Source organism: Salmo salar, chromosome 28 (genome assembly GCF_965601325.2).
Source record: "Salmo salar chromosome 28, fSalSal1, whole genome shotgun sequence".
Classification (NCBI taxonomy): domain Eukaryota; kingdom Metazoa; phylum Chordata; class Actinopteri; order Salmoniformes; family Salmonidae; genus Salmo; species Salmo salar.
In genome coordinates, this window is record NC_138318.1 from 12,854,531 (window position 1) to 12,874,350 (window position 19,820).

The following is a 19,820-nucleotide window of genomic DNA, read 5'->3' on the forward strand; positions in this document are numbered from 1 at the left end:
GTGTGTGCGCGTCTCACCAGGCCAGTAGGAGAAGCTCTGCTGGACTCAGCCAGGACACTAGCCTCTCCATAGGCATTGACCAGCACCCACATGACAGGAAACAGCAGGGGAAGGATGGGCAGCACTCCCATCAGCTGGAACACACACACACACACAACACTTACTACAATAAGGAGAATCTGCTATACCTTATTGCACATCATCTCTGGATGAGATTCTGTCCCCACAGGTTAATGTATGAAAAATAAGGAGAAGAGGCACGACCAAGAAGATGTGTTAAGTCACCATACCTGCAGCTGGATAAAGTTGAAGCGTCCAGGAGTGAGGCTGGGGGCGTCACAGAAATAACGCACTGTATTCACGACCAAGAACGCCACCTATAGAAGGAGAGGCATGACATATGAGGGACCGCATCAGTACATATAAAGAATTAACTGTGCATCCGTGTGTGCGCGCGCTTGTGTCTCACCAGTACTATAGGGCAGGCGAACTTGGCCATGATGGACTGCACAGTGAACCTCTCGTTATCCAGGGCTGTGATTGGTCGAGACAGAGCCAGGTCAAGACTGTTCCTGTACAGTATAGAGTGGAATTCAGCCAGGGGTGTCAGTCATTTTAGATATTTTTATGGGACAGTTTACTGGACCCATGCAGATCAAGCCTAACCCTGGAGAGAAAAGCATGTCGTTTAGTTCAAGCGTAGGCTTAATCTGGCTATGGGAGACTGCTCAAAAAGGTCACACTGAGCCGTCTCAAGTGACAATTTCAGGCTTCCTTCGACTCTAGTTTCATGATTTGCGCAAACTTAATCCTTGAGTTCAATTCTTGGACTTTCTCCAACAAGAATAAACTTCATTTGTATAGCACTTTTCAATATAACTAAAGTGCTTCACATCATAAAATAAAAGCACTAACAAAGAAACAAAGACGGGAGAAAGGAGAATGAAGAAAGATGGCTCCGCCTCCTCCACAATTGTTGGATAGCAAACTAGCTAGCGGTGAATTATTACCTCAAACCCGTTCACCTCACAGTCAAAGTTTGTCAGACGGTCCAGCCTCAAAGGTGGACTTGAGTGGAAGCATTACCGACCTGACGCTGTCGAGGATGGGGGTGCGGACCACCCTGAAGAGGCGGTGCTGCTGGGGGCTCTGGGGACCCCTTTTCTGGTCCCCTCGGGGGGAGGGAGGAGGGGAGAGAGGTGGGAACAGGTCACCTGGCTCCAGAACTATATGCTCATCATCCTAGAGAGAGTGAAGAGAGATGTCGACACAGGGAGTGAATACAGGTGAGAGACAGACACATACCTCATCCTTGATTTTGTATTTATTATGGATCCCCATTTCCTGGGATCCAGCTAAATTAAGGCAGTTATACATTTTTTTAAACATTACAATACAATACATTTCACGACACATTAAGTGTGTGTTCTCAGGCCACTACTCTACTACCACATCTACAATACAAAATCTATGTGTACGTGTGTGTATATAGTGCACATGTCATCATGTGTAGGCAGTCATTGTAAATAAAAATGTGTTCTTAACTCACTTGCCTAGCTAAATAAAGGTTAAATAAAAAAGTGTAATGTGTGTGTATGCATGTGTCTGTGCGTCACAGTCCCCACTGTTCCATAAGGTGTAGTTTGAGCAGTTTTTTAAATATTTTTAATCAGATTTTACTGCTTGCATGAGTTACCTGATGTGGAATAGAGTTCCATGTAGTCATGGCTCTATGTAGTACTGTTATGGACTTGGGGATTGTGAAAGAGACCTCTGGTGGCATGTCTTGTGTGGTATGCATGGGTGTCTGAGCTGTGTGCTAGTTTAAAACAGACAGCTCGGTGCTTTCAACATGTCAATACCTCTCACAAAATACAAGTAGTGATGAAATCACTCTTCTACTTCCGAGCCAGGAGGGAAAAAAAATGACTGATGTCTCTGAGGAAAGCAAAGCCCTCCTGTCCCGGTCTCAGTGCTATGATGTCTGCCTCTACCCAACATCTCCTCCCTCCATCCCTCTTTTCCCACCCTCTTCACCCCGCTCTTCGTACTTTGATGCCTCTGAGGGAAGCGAAAGCCTCCTTTCCTGGCCGTAGTGCTATGACGTCTCCCTCCACCAGTAGGGACACAGGTAGGTTGACCAGCTTGGAGTCGCGGTAGGCCCAGTGGAGCGACCAGGAGGGGGAGGAGGGGGTGTACAGGTCAGGGTAGAGGGAGGGAGACCACCTCACCCCATTGCCCAAATCTGCCCAGCCCGACAGGTAGTCTGGAGGGAGAGAGTGCGGAGGGTAAATTAAAAGATAGGATCACAAAACAAAAAATGGTGGAAACTTGCCAACCTCAAGTAAAGTACTGTTTATTTCACAATGTTTTCCCTCCAACTGTCCTAACGTCAACTATTCTCCTCTATATCTCCTCCCTCCATCCAAATCTCTGCTCTTCCGTTCACCGTTGAGCTGATTGATGATGCCGTTGAGCCGGTGCACCATCTCAGTCCTCCTCAGCCTCTGCTGTCGACCAATCAGCATGAAGCTCAGTGTGAAGAGCAGGAGGAGGGCTGCAGCGTTCACCAACTCAATCCCAGAACTAGAGAGAGGAGAGGAGGAGCGATGTGTCAAAATTGACATATTTCACTGACTGTTTTGTCTTCCTGTGTTTCACAACCTTAGTTCACCTTTAAGTACCTCTGATAGGAATATTTGGGTTGAAGTTACAGAGGAGCCGTCTAAATAATAAACACTAAGGCCGGCACAATTGCCCTATAATCGTGTAACCAACGGTTATGGATGAAGAGCAAAATAAAATAAAAGGTAAAAAAATAAACTAACAGCTGACTGAAGATGGGACCGCCAGGCATTCGTGAAGTTGAGCCTGTTTCTGCGGTAAACATGGACTCTTAACGCGATGAAACTTTGTTGCTCCTTGCTGAGCTTAGTTTCACTCCGTGTTGTAGCCTTGTTGTAGTCTTCGGTTGCCTAGGCCAGTGTTTCCCAACTCTGGTCCTCGGGGACCCCCAAACAGTACATCTTTATGTTGTGGACAACCCCACCGGATTCTACTTGTCATCTAATCATCAAGCCCTTGACAAGTTGAATCAGGTGTTTTTGTCCGGGGCTACAATAAAATGTGTGTGTAGTTACGGGTACTCGAGGACCGGAGTTGGGAAACACTGTCCTAGGAAATGCCCCTCTCCCTCACAGCAGCAGCACACATAGAAAATAATGAATAAAACAGGCATGGAAGCTCTAACCCTGGCAATTTGACTGGTAAACTTGCAATGGCTGCCTGGTATTATGATGCAATAATTTCCATGGTAATGTAGAATGTTCATTCAAGTGATAACTGATGTGGCTCATGCAATGGAATGTTCTTTTTGTATATATAGTTGAATCAACAAATCACAGCACATATTGAGGTGCATCGCATTAGTACACTTCTTGCTTTTACTTCCTGCTTTGCGCTCATGGGTACACTTCTTGCTTTTACTTCCTGCTTTGCTCTCATGGGTACACTCGGCAATGGCCACCAGTCCACCCATTATGCCACAATTGACTTGAATGGGGAGTCCGGTTCTATTCCTATGGCAGCACAAGCAATCAGGAGCGGAGGAGAGGAGAAAATGTGTGTCTTAAAAAAACAGTAACACTTTCCTTGACACTCAGCGTCATAATGGTTATAACCATGTCATAACAGCTGACATACCCTGTGATAATATGGTCATTACACTTGTGGCATATATTGTGTTATTTTATGGCTGGTTTTGACACCTACATAAAAGCGTGAAAACCCACAAAACCTACCACACAAGGCAAAACACTCAATTACACCATAGCCTACCTGTCAACAGTATTTTTATGTTAAATATATACATTTACCATATTACATTTTCATTGTAAATGTGCACACATTGATGTCAGACATGCACCTACCCCAATGCTCTGTTGCTGATGACTGGGATGAATGCAGGAGCAGATATCAGGAGCAGGACAAGACACCCTCTTTTTGACTGATGACTGACATAAGGGCATGTACGTGATAGGCCTATCTGCCTTATATTACTACGATGGTTATAATGCTTCTTAACAGTGTCATAAAGTGTATTTTCTACAAGTTATTTCAAAATATGATTAAAAAAACATGACTAAAGAATTCATTACAACAAAGGACGTAAGAAAAAAAAAGTTGAAATGAAAGGAAACGGCTTGGCAGGGAAAAAACGAAATTTGAATAAATGCGGGTTTTGACAATTATGTGTCTCATAACCAGACATAAAATAACACAATGACGCAACAGGTGTAAATACAGTGCATTCAAAAAGTATTCAGACCCCTTCACTTTTTCCACATTTTGTTACGTTACAGCCTTATTCTAAAATTGAATAAATTAATAATTTTCCTCAATCTATACACAATACCCCATAATGACAACGTGAAATCAGGTTTTCATTTTTTTCTTCTTCAAATGTATTAAAAATAAACAGAAATACCTTATTTACATGAGTCTTCAGACCCTTTGCTATGAGACTCAAAATTGAGCTCAGGTGCATATCCTGTTTCCATTGATCATCCTTGAGATGTTTCTACAACTTGATTGGAGTCCACCTGTAGTAAATTCAATTGATTGGACATGATTTGGAGAGGCACACACACCTGTCTATATTAAGGTACCATGGTTGACAGTGCATGTCAGAGCAAAGACCAAGCCATGAGGTTGAAGGAATTGCCCGTATAGCTCCGAGACAGGATTGTGTAGAGGCCAGACAGAAGCCACTCCTCAGTAAAAGGGATGACAGCGCGCTTGGAGTTTGCCAAAAGGCACCTTAAGGACTCTGACCATGAGAAATAAGATTCTCTGGTCTGATGAAACCTAGAATGAACTCTTTGGCCTGAAAGAAAAGCGTCACATCTGGAGGAAACCAGGCACCGCTCATCACCTGACCAATACCATCACTACGGTGAAGCATGGTGGTGGCAGCATCATGCTGTGGGGATATTTCTCAGCGGCAGGGACTGGGAGACTAGTCAGTATAGAGGGAAAGATGAACGGAGCAAAGTACATTGAGATCCTTGATGAAAACCTGCTCCACTGGGGTGAAGGTTCACCTTCCAACAGGACAACGACCCTAAGCACACAGCCAAGACAACGCAGGAGTGCCTTCGGGACAAGTCTCTGAATGTCCTTGAGTGGCCCAGCCAGAGCCCGGACTTGAACCCGATCTAACACCTCTGGAGAGACCTGAAAATAACTGTGCAGCAACTCTCCCCATCCAACCTGACACAGCTTGAGAGGATCTGCAGAGAAGAATGGGAGAAACTCCGCAAATACAGGTGTGCCAAGCTTGTAGCGTCATACCCAAGAAGACTTGAGGCTGTAATCGCTGCCAAAGGTGCTTCAACAAAGTACTGAGTAAAGGGTCTGATTACTTAAGTTTTACATAAGATTTCCCAAAACAATTTCTTGCTTTGTCATTATGGGGCATTGTTTGTAGATTGATGAGGGAAAAAAACGATTTAACCAATTTTAGAATAAGGCTGTAATGTAACAAAAATGTGGAAAAAGTGAAGGGGTCCGAATGCTTTCTGAATACACTGTATATGGGTCATGACAGTGTTATGACAAGTTATGTCAGCTGTTATGACATTATGACATGGTTATGACCGTGTTATGATACTGGGTGTCAAGTAAAGTGTTATTATGGTGACTGCGGCCATTTGGATGGCCAATAACTATCATCCAAAATTCCATGACTGTCAGAGCCCAAATTAACACAAGCACAGTTCCACACCTGCCGTGCGGCTGGTCGCCGTAGCAACAGAGAAGTCCCACCACCACCAGCAGTGTAAGGGCAGCTCCTGGCCAATGGAGACAGGAGTGGCGGTTGCCATGGTGAAGGAAGCTCTTCACCCACTGCTCCTATAACATAAACAAACAAAACACGTGTTTGACATCTCAATACGCGTGTGTGTCCGTTTTTGGTTATACTATCCTTGTGGGGACCAGAAGTCCTCACAAGGATAATAAAACAAGGAAAATTCGGACAAGTGGAGACATTTCGTCGGTCACCACAAGGAAAAAGGCTGCTTTTGGCTCAGGGGTTAGGTTTACAATTAGGGTTAGGTTTAGGGGTTTGTGGTTAAGGAAAATATGATTTTGAATGGGAATCAATTGTTTGATCCCCACAAGGACAGAAAAACAAACGTGTGTTGCGTGCATGCATGCGTCCGTGTGTGTGTGTGTGGTGGTACCTACCTGTGTCGTTGGTCGTTTCCCACGGCCTGTGGTCTGGTGCTGGTCAAGCAGGGTGGTGAGCTGGTCCCTCAGTGTCCCCAGAGCCTGACCAGTGGACAAGCCAAGGGTCCCCACCCCCTCCTCCTGAAAACACACAGGAACAGACGCACACACACACCAAAAAATACCTACTTTGAAATCACATTACAGTCAACAAATATTTCAGATTCATGGACACTGGATACACAAAGCACCTTCTCCATATAGCTAGGCGGCCCATGACAGCTGACACAGCAGTACCTTGCTAGCTGCATTGCCTTGGTTTTACGCACAGGCATACAGACACGCACAATCACAACAATCAAAATAAACAGATGTGCATAATCAACCATGACCAAGTTCACATTTGTTGCCCCAAGGTTTTCTGCACTCCTGTTACATGGTTTTAATAAGCAAAACTCATTCTTGTTTGTTAAATCGTTAACAAGCTAAACTGAATTTTACTATCACTAAGGAGATAAACTCACTGCTGCCAACAGGATTGTATGGTTTTAATGAGGGTGATACAGCAGAGACTATGTGATGTATGTTTCATGATTCATCTACGCACAACAGAAGTGACGCAAACTGCAGAGGAGCAGCCATATCTAAATGTCAGTGGGAACCCCATCTTTTCCCACACAACTTCATCTCAGCACTGGTTTTAAGCTCCACATCCCACGCAGCTATAAATAACTCACAATTCTCCAGAGTAAGGAAGCCTGCAGAAAATCCTTTGTGTGTTTATCCATGGATAAACACACAAACACACCCTGCGCATAACCCCGTTTTAAGCAGAGCACCGACGACAACACGCCCACCAGCAAATTGACCTGGATTAACCAAACACACACAGACACTTTTCCCCTCATTTCTCTTCCCCACCCATCAGCTCTACGGACATTTCATCCCCATTCGGACTTCTTACTTACTGTCCCCCTCTTCCGGAACCAAGTTCTCAGCTCCAGATCCAGGACCATGATACAATTGTTCCTTTTCTGTCTCACTTTCTCTTACTGTTGTCTGCTCTGTGAACCTGTCATCGAGCTACTAAAAAGAGTAATATTGTATCCAGGTGTGGAAAGTGTGTGTGTGAGGAGAGGACAGAAAGGATCTGCAGGGAAGGAGAGTGTCTGATGACCGGAGAGAAAGTGCACCCAGGGGACTAGTCAGTCTGACGTTAGAGCCTGGGTGACACTGCTTCAGCATCCTAATGCCTCCCTAGCCTGTCTCATCTGGCTCTTTTCTCTGTCTAGCCCAGCCCTACCCCAGCCCAACACAGAGTGCCGGCTGGACTGTTCTGGCTGAATGTCCCTCTTTCTGTGCAGTGGCTGGCTAGATGATACTGCTGATACAGGAGAGTGACCAAGCCAGGTCTGCCAACAGAGAGAATGAGAGAGAGAATGAATATGAGGGTGAGAGAGAAAGAGAGAGAGAGAGGAGGGGGAGAGAGACTGGCCTCACTGAACCCTGGCCCCAGGTCCAGAGAAAAAGACAGATGAATAGAGAGAGAGGGGAGGCAGATGAACGCTGAAAGAACAGAAGACATAAAAAGAGTGCATGGGCGGCAAGAGGAAAAAGGAGATGCAAAAGAGAGTGGGGAGAGAGAGAGAAACTGGCCCATCCAGGGTTGTGCTTTGTTCCGTTCCAGCCAACACAGCACATAATACAACACTGCAGCAGTGGAGGGATGGAGGGAGAGAAACGAGACAGACAGACAGACGTCAGTGAACCTTGGGTTCTGGTCCAGAGAGGTGAAGTGAGTAGAACAGTGTGAATACACCCACAGAAACACCAGAGTCAAACACAGTCAGAGTACATAGAGTTGTGGCCAAATATATTGGCACCCTTGCACTTTCCTTTAAAAATATATATATATTTTTTTTTTAACTGTTGGTCTCCACACTTTGTTATAGAGCTGGAACGACAAACTGAAAATGATCGATACTGGCCAAACCAACCATTTATCGTTGACATTTTGCTGATATCGTTCATTACGATAAACAACCTATAGGGCCCTACTAGAGAAATGTGAAGTTTGAAATGTGTTACAGGCTTTGGTTTTTCTATGTACAGTGCATTGGGAAAGTATTCAGACCCCATGACTTTTTACACATTTTGTGTTACAGCCTTATTCTAAAATGTATTAAATTGTTAGTTTTTTCTCAATCTACACACAATACCCCATAATGACAACGCAAAAACTGGATTTTTGAAATGTTTGCAAATGTATAAAAATAGATTTTTTTATTTTATCACATTTACATGCGTATTCAGACCCTTTACTTAGTACTTCGTTGAAGCAGCTTTGGCAAACCTGTATTTACAGAGTTTCTCCCATTCTTCTCTGCAGATCCTCTCAAGCTCTGTCAGGTTGGATGGGGAGCATCGCTGCACAGCTATTTTCAGGTCTCTCCAGAGCTGTTTGATCAGGTTCAAGTCTGGGCTCTGGCTGGGCCACTCAAGGACATTCAGAGACTTGTCCAGAAGCCACTCCTGCATTGTTTTGGCTGTGTGCTTAGGGTCGTTGTCCTGTTGGAAGGGGAACCATCGCCCCAGTCTGAGATCCTGAGCGCTCTGGAGCTGGTTTTCATCAATGATCTCTTTGTACTTTACTCCGTTCATCTTTCCCTTGATCCTGACTAGTCTCCCAGTCCCTGAAAAACAACACCATGCTTCACCATGGGGATGGTGCCAGGTTTCCTCCAGACAAGACGCTTGGCATTCAGGACAAATAGTTCAATCTTGGTTTCATCAGACCAGAGAATCTTGTTTCACCTACTTGACCAAGGCCCTTCTCCCCCAATTGCTCAGTTTGGCCAGCCAGATCTAGGAAGAGTGTTGGTGGTTCCAAACTATTCCATTTAAGAATGATGGAGACCACAGTGTTCTTGGGGACCTTCAATGCTGCAGAAATGTTTTGCTACCCTTCCCCAGACCTGTGGCTCGGCACATTTCTGTCTCGGAGTTCTACAGACAATTCCTTCGACCTCATGGCTTGGTTTTGGCTCTGACGTGCACTGTCAACTGTGGGACCTTATATAGACAGGTGTGTGCTTTTCCAAATCATGTCCAATCAACTGAATTTACCACATGTGGACTCCAATCAAGTTGTAGAAATATCAAGGATAACCTGAGCTCAAAACAAAGGTTCTGAATACTTATGTAAATGTGATTTCGTGAATTCATTTCTTATAAATTAGCACAAAAAAAACTACAAATCTGTTTTTGCTCTGTCATTATGGGGTACTGTGTGTAGATTGGTGAGGGGGAAAAAATATTTAATCCATTTTAGAATAAGGCTGTAATGTAACAAAAGGTGAAAAAAGTCAAGGGGTCTGAATACTTTCTGAATTAACTGTATAATGGACAGGAGAGGCTCTAAAAACAGGAATTCCAAACCACCTGTTGTATAATTTGAAATAATGGAGCACGGGCATGTCATTTTTATTCACAGTTACGTTGTTTTGAAATATATCAGTGAAGACCACCTCTTCCAGGGCGATAGGAGACACCATATCTCTCTCTATACTCAGCCAGGGGGCAGAAGAACCATGTCTAAACCAATTTAGGATGGGATGAAACGCTAGTGCCTGGAAATACAATTTAAAGTTTAGTACGACTAGTCCTCTAACATCTTTTCCGCTTTGCAAGTTTGTTCATTTTATAGGGCTCGCTTACCTTGCCATATGTACTGAACAAAAAAATAAAAAGCAAACCCGCTACAATTTGAACGTTTTTACTTAGTTACAGTTCATATGAGGAAATCAGTCAATTGAAATAAATTCATTAGGCCCTAATCTATGGATTTCACACGACTGGGAATACAGATATGCATCTGTTGGTCACAGAAACCTTAAAAAAGATTTGCCTCTGGATCTCGTCACGGTATTTCTGTGCATTCAAACTGCCATCGACAAAATGCAATTGTGTTCGTAGCTTGTGCCTTCCCATACCATAACCCCACCATGTGGCACTCTGTTCAATTTTGATTTCAGCAAACCGCTCGCCCACACGACGCCATACGCGTGGTCTGCGGTTGGGAGGCCAGTTGGAAGTACTGACAAATTCTCTAAAACGACGTTGGAGGGGGAGCTCTGGTGGACATTCCTGCAGCCAGCATGCAAATGGCACACTCCCTCAAAACTTGAGACATCTGTGGCATTTGTGTCACAAAACTGCACATTTTAGAGCGGCCTTTAATTGCACCCGTGTAATGATCATGATGTTTAATCAGCTTCTTGATATGCCACACCTGTCAGATGGATGGATTATATTGCCAAAGGAGAAATGCTCACAAACAGGGATGGAAACAAATTTGTGCACAAAATGAGAGAAATAAGCGTTTTGTGCATATGGAACATTTCAGGGATCTTTTATATCAGCTCATGAAAACATGGGACCAACACTTTACATGTTGCGTTTATATTTTTGTTCAGTGTACATTTTGAAATCGCACTATGTATTTTATTCCAATAGCCAGAAGGTGTAGACAAAAAAAGACCTGTAGAATAAACCCTGCTCCTCAAAATGCCCATGTCCCTTAATGTTGATTATGTGGTGGTTACTGACAAGGAGCACATGGCTGAGGTCTTTAAATCACCACTTCCTTAAGTCAGGATCCCTATTTGACTCAGCCATGCCTCCTTGCCCGTCCAACATTTCCTCATCTCCCAGCCCCTCTAATACAACTAGCCCTGATGCTCCTCCCTCTTTTTCCCCTGCCCTGGTACAAAGTTTCTCCCTGCAGGTGGTCACCGAGTCCGAGGTGATAAAGGAGCTCCTTAAACTTTACCCCAAAAAACATCTGGGTCAGATGGTTTAGACCCTTCTTTAAGGTTTCTGCCCCTATCATTGCCATGCCTGTCTCTCCTCTCTGGGGAGGTTTCCATTGCTTGGAAGGCAGCCACTGTGCATCCTTTATTGAAAGGGGGAGATCAAGCTGATCCTAACTGTTATAGGCCAATTTCTATTTTGCCATGTTAATCAAAAGTGTTGGAAAAACATGTCAAGAATCAACTGACTGGCTTTCGTGACATCTATAGCATTCTCTCTGGTATGCAATCTGGTTTCCGCTCAGGTTATGGATGTGTCACTGTAACCTTAAAGGTCCTAAATGATGTCCCCATGGCCCTTGATTCTAAGCAATGTTGTGCTGCTATTTTTATTGACTTGGCCAAAGCTTTTGATACAGTAGACCATTCCATTCTTGTGGGCCGGCTAAGGAGTATTGGTGTCTCTGAGGGGTATTTGGTCTGGTTTTCTAACTACCTCTCTCAAAGAGTGCAGTGTATAAAGTCAGAACATCTGCTGTCTCAGCCACTGCCTGTCACCAAGGGAGTACCCCAAGGCCCGGTCCTAGGTCCCACGCGCTCCTCAATTTACATCAACAACGTAGCTCAAGCAGTAGGCAGCTCTCTGGTCCATTTATATGTAGATGATACAGGCTTATACTCAGCTGTTGTATTTGGCGCATGTGACAAATAAGTATGATTTGATAGGCTCATATGTCACATTAGATCATTAGAAACTGATTCGAGAGAATGTTTTGTGCCTATTTGAATATAAAGTGTACTCTTTTGCTTTAGGTTATAAGCTAGCCAGGCATTAATGAGGTTGTAATCAGAAAGTATATGTCGGAGAGCTTTGATTGCCTGTGGATAGTACTTGGCTTTACTAGATTTGTCCAGAATGGCTTTTATTTATTTCTCAATAACCAGATGGAATTCAGTTAATTCTAACAACATGCTGTTCAGAGAATCAAAAAACATAGGATCATATGAATTTGGAGAGTACACATTAGTAAAGGCAATTTTATTTCCATTCAAGATAAATTTAAGGAAAGTCCTAAATGATGGTCTTCGCCTTTACCAAGAATGGTGATTGAGTTTCTTCTGTATCATTATGATTACACCTTTAGTTTTGTTTGGGGCTGTTAAAAGCAGCCAGTTTGTTCACTATTCTATGTGTGTCCTTTTGGTTTCTTACTAGAATATCAAGCCAGCTGGAAGGCTTGATAGGAATATTAAGGCCTTTCAAATTCCATGAGAGAAGAACTAGTGTAGCAATTGTTTTTCTCAAATGTAACTGTTAAATTTAGTGCTCATAAGCCCATGGATGTAAAATAAAAAGTATGAACCACAGGAAAACCCACCCATTGGTCACTCCACACTCAGAAGATCCTCTTTATACACACCACCACCCCATTTCAAACTACAATACATGACATCACCAATGTCCCATTCATTTCAGCATATTGTCAAAAGGCATAGGCCTAAAGGAAAACAGTAAAAACACTGACGATTCTAATCTACCTCCGCAGTCTCTAGAACATCCATGTGTGTCCCCTCTCCTTGAGCAGTCAAGAAAAGTAGGCTTTGTTTCTGACTGGACTGTTAAGAGCTAATAATTACATAATCCACAGCACATACTGTATGTGGGACCAGAGAGATAAAAGTGGAGAGGTGCTCTTCTTTGAGCCTGTTGAATAAGAGCACTGGCTGGCAGTTTTCCAATCCCTACCCTATCCTATGCCTGGCCGCTGTTGACCCAGTAGCTCACTGTGAAATGCCTCTCCTCCTAGACTTCTATGTTTAACAAGCATTACTGACTGACACTAACTGATAGCACACGCCGGAAATAGAGAGGGAGGAGGGTGAGAATGAAGAAGGTGAAAATAAGTGGATGGCGTGGTTTCTAAGTAGAGGTCGACCGATTAATCGGAATGGCCGATTAATTAGGGCCGATTTCAAGTTTTCATAACAATTGGTAATCAGTATTTTTGGCCACCGATTTTTTAAACAACTTTTTTTTACACCTTTATTTAACTAGGCAAGTCAGATTAAGAACACATTCTTATTTTCAATGACGGCCTAGGAACGGGGGTTAACTGCCTTGTTCAGGGGGGATTTGTTTTTGCAACCTTCGATTACTAGTCCAACGCTCTAACCACCTGCCTTACATTGCACTCCACGAGGAGCCTGCATGGCAGGCTGACTACCTGTTACGCGAGGGCAGCAAAAAGCCAAGGTAAGTTGCTAGCTAGCATTAAAAACGTATCTTATAAAAAACTATCAATCTTAACATAATCACTAGTTAACTACACATGGTTGATGATATTACTAGTTTATCTAACGTGTCCTGCGTTGCATATAATCGATGCGGTGCCTGTTAATTTCTCATTGAATCACAGCCTACTTCGACAAATGGGTGACGATTTAACAAGCGCATTTGCGAAAAAAGCACTGTCGTTGCACCAATGTACCTAACCATAAACATCAATGCCTTTCTTTAAAATCAATACACAAGTATATATTTTTAAACCTGCATATTTAGTTAATATTGCCTGCTAACATGAAATTGTGTCACATCTCTAGCGTTCATTGCACGCAGAGTCAGGGTATATGCAACAGTTTGGGCCGCTTGGCTCATTGCGAACTAAATTGCCAGAATTTTACGTAATTATGACATAACATTGAAGGTTGTGCAATGTAACAGGAACATTTAGACTTAGGGATGCCACCCGTTAGATAATATACGGAACGGTTCCGTATTTCACTGAAAGAAAAAACATTTTGTTTGAGATGATAGTTTCCGGATTCGACCATATTAATGACCTAAGGCTCGTATTTCTGAGTGTTATTATATTATAATTAAGTCTATGATTTGATAGAGCAGTCTGACTGAGCGGTGGTAGGCACCAGCAGCCTCGTAAGCATTCATTCAAACAGCACTTTCGTGCGTTTTGCCAGCAGCCCTTCGCTGTGCTTCATGCATTGCGCTGTTTATGACTTCAACCCGGGTGGGTATAATTTGTGGAACGTTCCAACAGGAATCTATTCCAAAAACTTCTTAAATAACAAGGTTGCCAAAAAACAACGCATACAAAGTTGTATAGCGGCAGAATAAGATACCGGGTCGGGAGTGGTCTATTTCATTGCGTTTTTCACTCATCACGTTTATTCCGAAAAATGTCTGTCCTCACTCTGGTTGCCTATGGAAAAACATTAAGAATAAGCTACGTGGTGAGTTGATGCCTATTCGGCAGCTAGTTAGCTAGGTTTGTATGCGTTGTTGGTTGGCAACCTTTTACTTTACATTTTTTGGAACAGATTCCTGTTGGAACGTTCCAGAAATTATACCCACCCCTTTAAGCCTATCAATTCCCAATATGAGGCTGGTGTAACCGATGTGAAATGGCTAGCTAGTTAGCCGGGTGCGTGCTTATAGCGTTTCAAACGTCACTCACTCTGAGACTTGGAGTAGTTGTTCCCCTTGCTCTACATGGGTAACGCTGCTTCGAGGGTGGCTGTTGTCGATGTGTTCCTGGTTCGAGCCCAGGTAGGAGCGAGGTGAGGGACGGAAGCTATACTGTTACACTGGCAATATTAAAGTGCCTATAAGAACATCCAATAGTCAAAGGTATATGAAATACAAATCGTATAGAGCGAAATAGTCCTATAATTCCTATAATAACTACAACCTAAAACTTCTTACCTGGCAATATTGAAGACTCATGTTAAAAGGAACCACCAGCTTTCATATGTTCCCATGTTCTGAGCAAGGCACTTAAACGTTAGCTTTCCTACATGGCACATATTGCACTTTTACTTTCTTCTCCAACACTTTGTTTTGCATTATTTAAACCAAATTGAACATGTTTCATTATTTATTTGAGGCTAAATTGATTTTATTGATGTATTATATTAAGTTAAAATAAGTGTTTATTCAGTATTGTTGTAATTGTCATTATTACAAATAAATAAAAAAATGTTTTAAAAAGTAATACAAATAAATAAATCGGACGATTAATCGGTATCGGCTTTTTTTGGGTCCTCCAATAATCGGCACCGGCGGTGAAAAATCATAATCGCTCGACCTCTATTTCTAACCCTTGTCAACTTATAAAGATTCAGGTCACAGCTCAGCTCATGATAATGACTTGACAGTAGTTTTTTGTAACACCTGACCAAAAACATCAGTTTCAATGTGTGTCATGAATAGCCTACATTTATTGACCAACATCAAAAACCTAGGAGGAGCCCTCGGGAGCAGCTAGAAGGTAGTTTGCGGGGATCAGTCAGCACACACACACACACACACACACACACACACACACACACACACCACACACACACACACACGTCCCAAGGAGCCTCTCCGTTTAGCACCACTCCAGGGAGCCAGCTGACGTCATTTGGCGCTAGGCAACTCACCTGCTTCTTATCCTGTAGCTCCATGGCAACCAGTGCAGCCTCTCACCATGCTCCAAGCCTCACACACACCTGACGAGGCTAGGCAGAGACTTCACCCTCTCGATCTCCCCTCGATGTCGTCTTGATACCCCTCTTTGTCTTCTCGACGCTCTTTCTCGATGCCACCTCCAACCACAACTTAGGCTGGAGGAAAACGTCACCCACTGGCCCCCTGCCGGTGCCGCTATGCCAGCCTGCTCTGCCAGTCTGAGGGGAGGACCACGCACGCCCACAGGGACTCAGAGCAGGGCAAACTGGGAGCTGTAGTTTGGGGCTAGATGCTCAGTCAAAGTTGTGTTGAGGAAATCGTCCTCATTACACGAATGGCTGGGTAGATCTTGGTAGGGAAGAGATAAATAAAAGGGAAGAGTAAATAATTATGGCATGACATATGGCATTCAGTCTGCAGTGATATTATACATTGGCTGTTGGTCAGTAGACTATAGGTTAGTGGGCTACATGAGGTGAATACAATAGTGCTGTTGAAAACATTGTTAGTCCGAAGCCCTAAAGCTACTGACAACACGCCGCCACTATAAGCATCTTTCTTCCTCTTTTATACAAAAACAACTGAGTCAGCAGGCTCTACTGGCTCACACTACACAACACTGTGCCTAAAGTTACCAGCTGAGAGAGAAAAAGAGAGCCAGACAGACACCCAGAGAGCTAGAGAGGACAGACAGAGGGAAACAGACAGAGACATACATATAGAGGGAACGAGACATACAAGAGTCGGACACTTTCACCCTGAACAGGTAGTACAGGAACCACACCCCAAAAAGCAACTGGGGCAAGCTAAAGTAGATATACGGAAACATGTCATTGGAACTAATATAGCCCAGTCACAACATCCTATGTCAGAAACAGAACTAAACTTGTCCGATGCCTGTCTATCGCTAAATCCACCTGGCTGGACGACGTGCAACATATTTCATGTAATCACTTTCTGCGTATACTTATCCTTGGATTCATTTACAGATTTTACCTGTACTATTAGACTGTCTGGTCTACATGAGAGATGCGAGGCGCCAAATCCCACACGATGTTATTATAGTGACTTTCTTGTGTGCATATCAAGATCATTGTTTCACATGCTAGCAAATTAGCTAACAAGCTATTGTGGCGAGCTCATATTTTATGCAATGGAAAAGCATGCAATGCACTAAGCTAAACTTCGCACAATCAACATTGTGACAAAAACAAGTGTCAATATCGCCTTACTTAATCACGGTTTCTCATTCATTGCTAGCTCGCGAATAGTACGCGCTAACTTAGCTAGCTGACGTTTCCATATCTGCAACCCAACGTCTAGGTTCGTCTTCTTCGCGATGTCAAGAACAGCCTGCGATAACATGCACACTAAACACTATTAATGTACCATATATCCGCATATCTATCATACTCACGTACAGGTTGCAACACGGTCTGTATCTCGTCACCCCGTTTAAAGCTAAATTGTCTCTCAAATATCAAGTATCCAGAGAGGACGCAGGAGAACCAACTCGGCATGAAATCTTTCTCCCTCCAGCAGGTGGCGTTTTTTCGTTGTTTCGCCCACCAAACAAGGTCAATGAGAGTGTCACGTTTGGTCAACACAATTGTTTATGGCTTATTTGCTATATGAGGTTTATTTGACCGAATAGCAGTTTCATAATGCTTAAGTTGTTATGAGCGCACTGACATAAGTAGGACACGTGACATCCCGGGAACTTTGAGAAAAAAAAAACTTTATTTTGGAGTTATTTCGAGATGCCTATGCATATTCATGTCAAGAGGCTAGTAGCATAGCATATCCACTGAATACAGGCGGTTGACGTCAACAACCCTAATCGAATATTCAAAGCAGGTGAGGGAGTGTAAATTTTGGTTGGGGGCGATGAAGCACGGTTGTGATAGGTTGGGATTCCTGGAGGGCTTACCATAGGTGGAGTCCTGCTCTTTTGATTGGGTGGGAGGGCGATGGCCCAAGTCAACCGTTCAATTTTGAAATAGGATAGCTACTTCTTCTTCGTTGAGGCTTTATGGAGGACCACATCCTTTAGTGGCGAGTTGCCGCCATCAACTGGACGAGGGTAAACATTTCTCCAAAGAGTAATTCCATTACGGGGAAAAATAACATGAATCTACACAAACAAACAAAAAATAAATAGCCCATTCCTTCAGTCAATCGAGAACTCAACTACCCTGCTCAGGCTTTAGGGCTTGAGAGGGTGGGACCGCACGACACATTACTCCATGTAGCTCTTCAGATGTGAAATCTTTAAATCCCAGAAATTTTTCAGCCACAGAAACAATGATGTCATGTCTATCTTTCTTGACTTATTTTCCGCTTGCGCAGTGCCGTTTACCACCATCGCTATAAAAGACAGAGTTCACTTTCCTCACATGAACAATTGCTGGGTCCACTGGTGATTCACCGGACGTTCAGAGATACTCATTTTTTCTATCCTTTTGACAGCCTCTGCATTGGAGACTCACCACTGCCCTGATTTTAGCAACCTCATTCTCTTATACCCTACTCGGGCATTACAAGAATGTCACCTCATGTTCTCCACCACAGTTACAACCCTTTGCTCCTTGGCCATTATTTTATGCTACACAGTCGGGATCTCCTTCAAATTGATCTTTCCTACACGTCCCACATCCATCTTGGCTTCTTTCTTCTGCAGTCACTTTCTACATGTCAAACATTTTACAGCGCTGACACTGCAAAGGGCTGGATACAAAAGCTCTGACAAGATAGTACACATATCCCATCTGCACTCGGGTCAGGAGGTACTCCATATCAAACATAAGGTACAGACAAACTGTTCTCTTTCCTGCCATTAACAAAATGATTCATCTTACAAGCATCAGCCACTCCAGGAGTATTCTTCAGTATATCAATGTCAAGTTCTTCTGAGACTCCAGAAATTATTCCCTTGACAGGTGACCTTCTACGTAGCTCAAAGCACGGCACAGCATAATCTTCGAATCGAGTGAGACCCACCATACTCTTTTTCTGAGCAGCAGAAGCATAAGCAATTAAAACAAGCCCACTCCTTGTGATCTTCAACAACTTTACTTTATCCAAACCTTTCCCCACCATTTTGAATATTTCCAACAGATTCAACAAGTCGGCCCCAACATTCCCAGAAAATGTACTCCTACCAGATATGAAGGGGTATTATCAACACAAGACGTTTCCTTTCCAATCTTTTGGACAAAAGTCCATTCATCTTCATTTCCACCACCATCCGATTCAAGTTCCTCTTCTGCTTCCACCTTCCTCTACCTTGATTGCATGGCTCTTCATTTGATCAATACGATACATTTTTATTACAGCCACAATTCATAAAGGATTCCGATTTTTTTTATCACCCATCTACACAATACCCTATAACGACAAAGTGAAAACAAATTTCAGCAAATTTATTGAAAATGTAATACAGAAATGTCTCATTTACATAAGTATTCACACCCGAGTCAATACTTTGTAGGCGCACCTTTAGCAGCAATAACAGCTGTGATTCTTTCTAGGTAAGTCTCTAAGAACTTCCCATACCTGGATTGTGCAACATTTGCCCATTATTCTTTTCAAAATCCTTCAAGCTCTGTCAAATTGGTTGTTGATCATTGCTTGACAACCATTTTCAGATCTTTCCATAAATGTTCAAGTAGATTTAAGTAAAAAATTACTTGGCCATTCAGGAACACGTGGTTGAATATGTGTTTGAAATTCACTGCTTGACTGAGAGACCTTACAGATAATTATTTGTGTGGGGTACAGAGATAAGTCATTCCAAAATCATGTTAAACACTATTATTGCACACCGAGTGAGTCCATGCGACTTATTTGACTAAAGCACATTTTTACTCCTGAACTTATTTAGGCTTGACATAACAAAGGGGTCGAATACTTATGGACTCAAGACATTTCAGTTTCTCATATCTATAAATTTGTAAACATAAAAAAAAGAAAATCCACTTTGACATTATGGGGTATTGGGTGTAGGCCAGTGACACAAAATGTGCATTTAATCAATTTTTAATTCTGTCTGTAACACAACAAAATGTGGAAAAGTCAAGCTGTGTACTTCAGGATATAGCCTAACTATTGTGTATTAAGTAAAACGTCATAATGTGAAAGAAATGTCTGCTAGAAAACACTAATGAGCTTTTTTTTAAAAGAGTCAGGACGGAATACAATGGCACAGCTAACAAATATGTGTGCCCTCGTCATCCAGGGCCCCCTCAATTAACTCATCCAGGCTGATGGCTGAATAGAATACAATTGAATTAAATTATCAAAATTATGTT

At 42.9% G+C, this 19,820-nt stretch overlaps 1 protein-coding gene across 4 annotated transcripts in view; it reads right to left on the reverse strand.

Moving 5' to 3' along the window:
* LOC106589451 (transmembrane protein 94) overlaps positions 1-17,138 on the reverse strand; it is a 46,773-nt gene extending 29,635 nt beyond the window's left edge. The window contains exons 1-10 of one of the 4 annotated variants that reach the window (XM_014179450.3): positions 16,932-17,138; positions 15,483-15,858; positions 6,250-6,372; positions 5,786-5,913; positions 2,450-2,586; positions 2,052-2,266; positions 1,091-1,242; positions 470-572; positions 291-377; positions 18-134 (exon numbers count right to left, since the gene is read on the reverse strand). In XM_014179450.3, coding sequence (XP_014034925.1) covers positions 18-134; positions 291-377; positions 470-572; positions 1,091-1,242; positions 2,052-2,266; positions 2,450-2,586; positions 5,786-5,913; positions 6,250-6,372; positions 15,483-15,506 — 1,086 coding nt within the window. In that variant the 5' untranslated portion in view covers positions 15,507-15,858; positions 16,932-17,138. Of the gene's footprint in view, positions 1-17; positions 135-290; positions 378-469; positions 573-1,090; positions 1,243-2,051; positions 2,267-2,449; positions 2,587-5,785; positions 5,914-6,249; positions 6,373-15,482; positions 15,859-16,742; positions 16,895-16,927 lie in introns of those variants that run through there. The other 3 variants (XM_014179451.3, XM_082970473.1, XM_014179452.3) reach the window with 3 other exon arrangements.
* Positions 17,139-19,820: the final 2,682 nt, after the last annotated feature.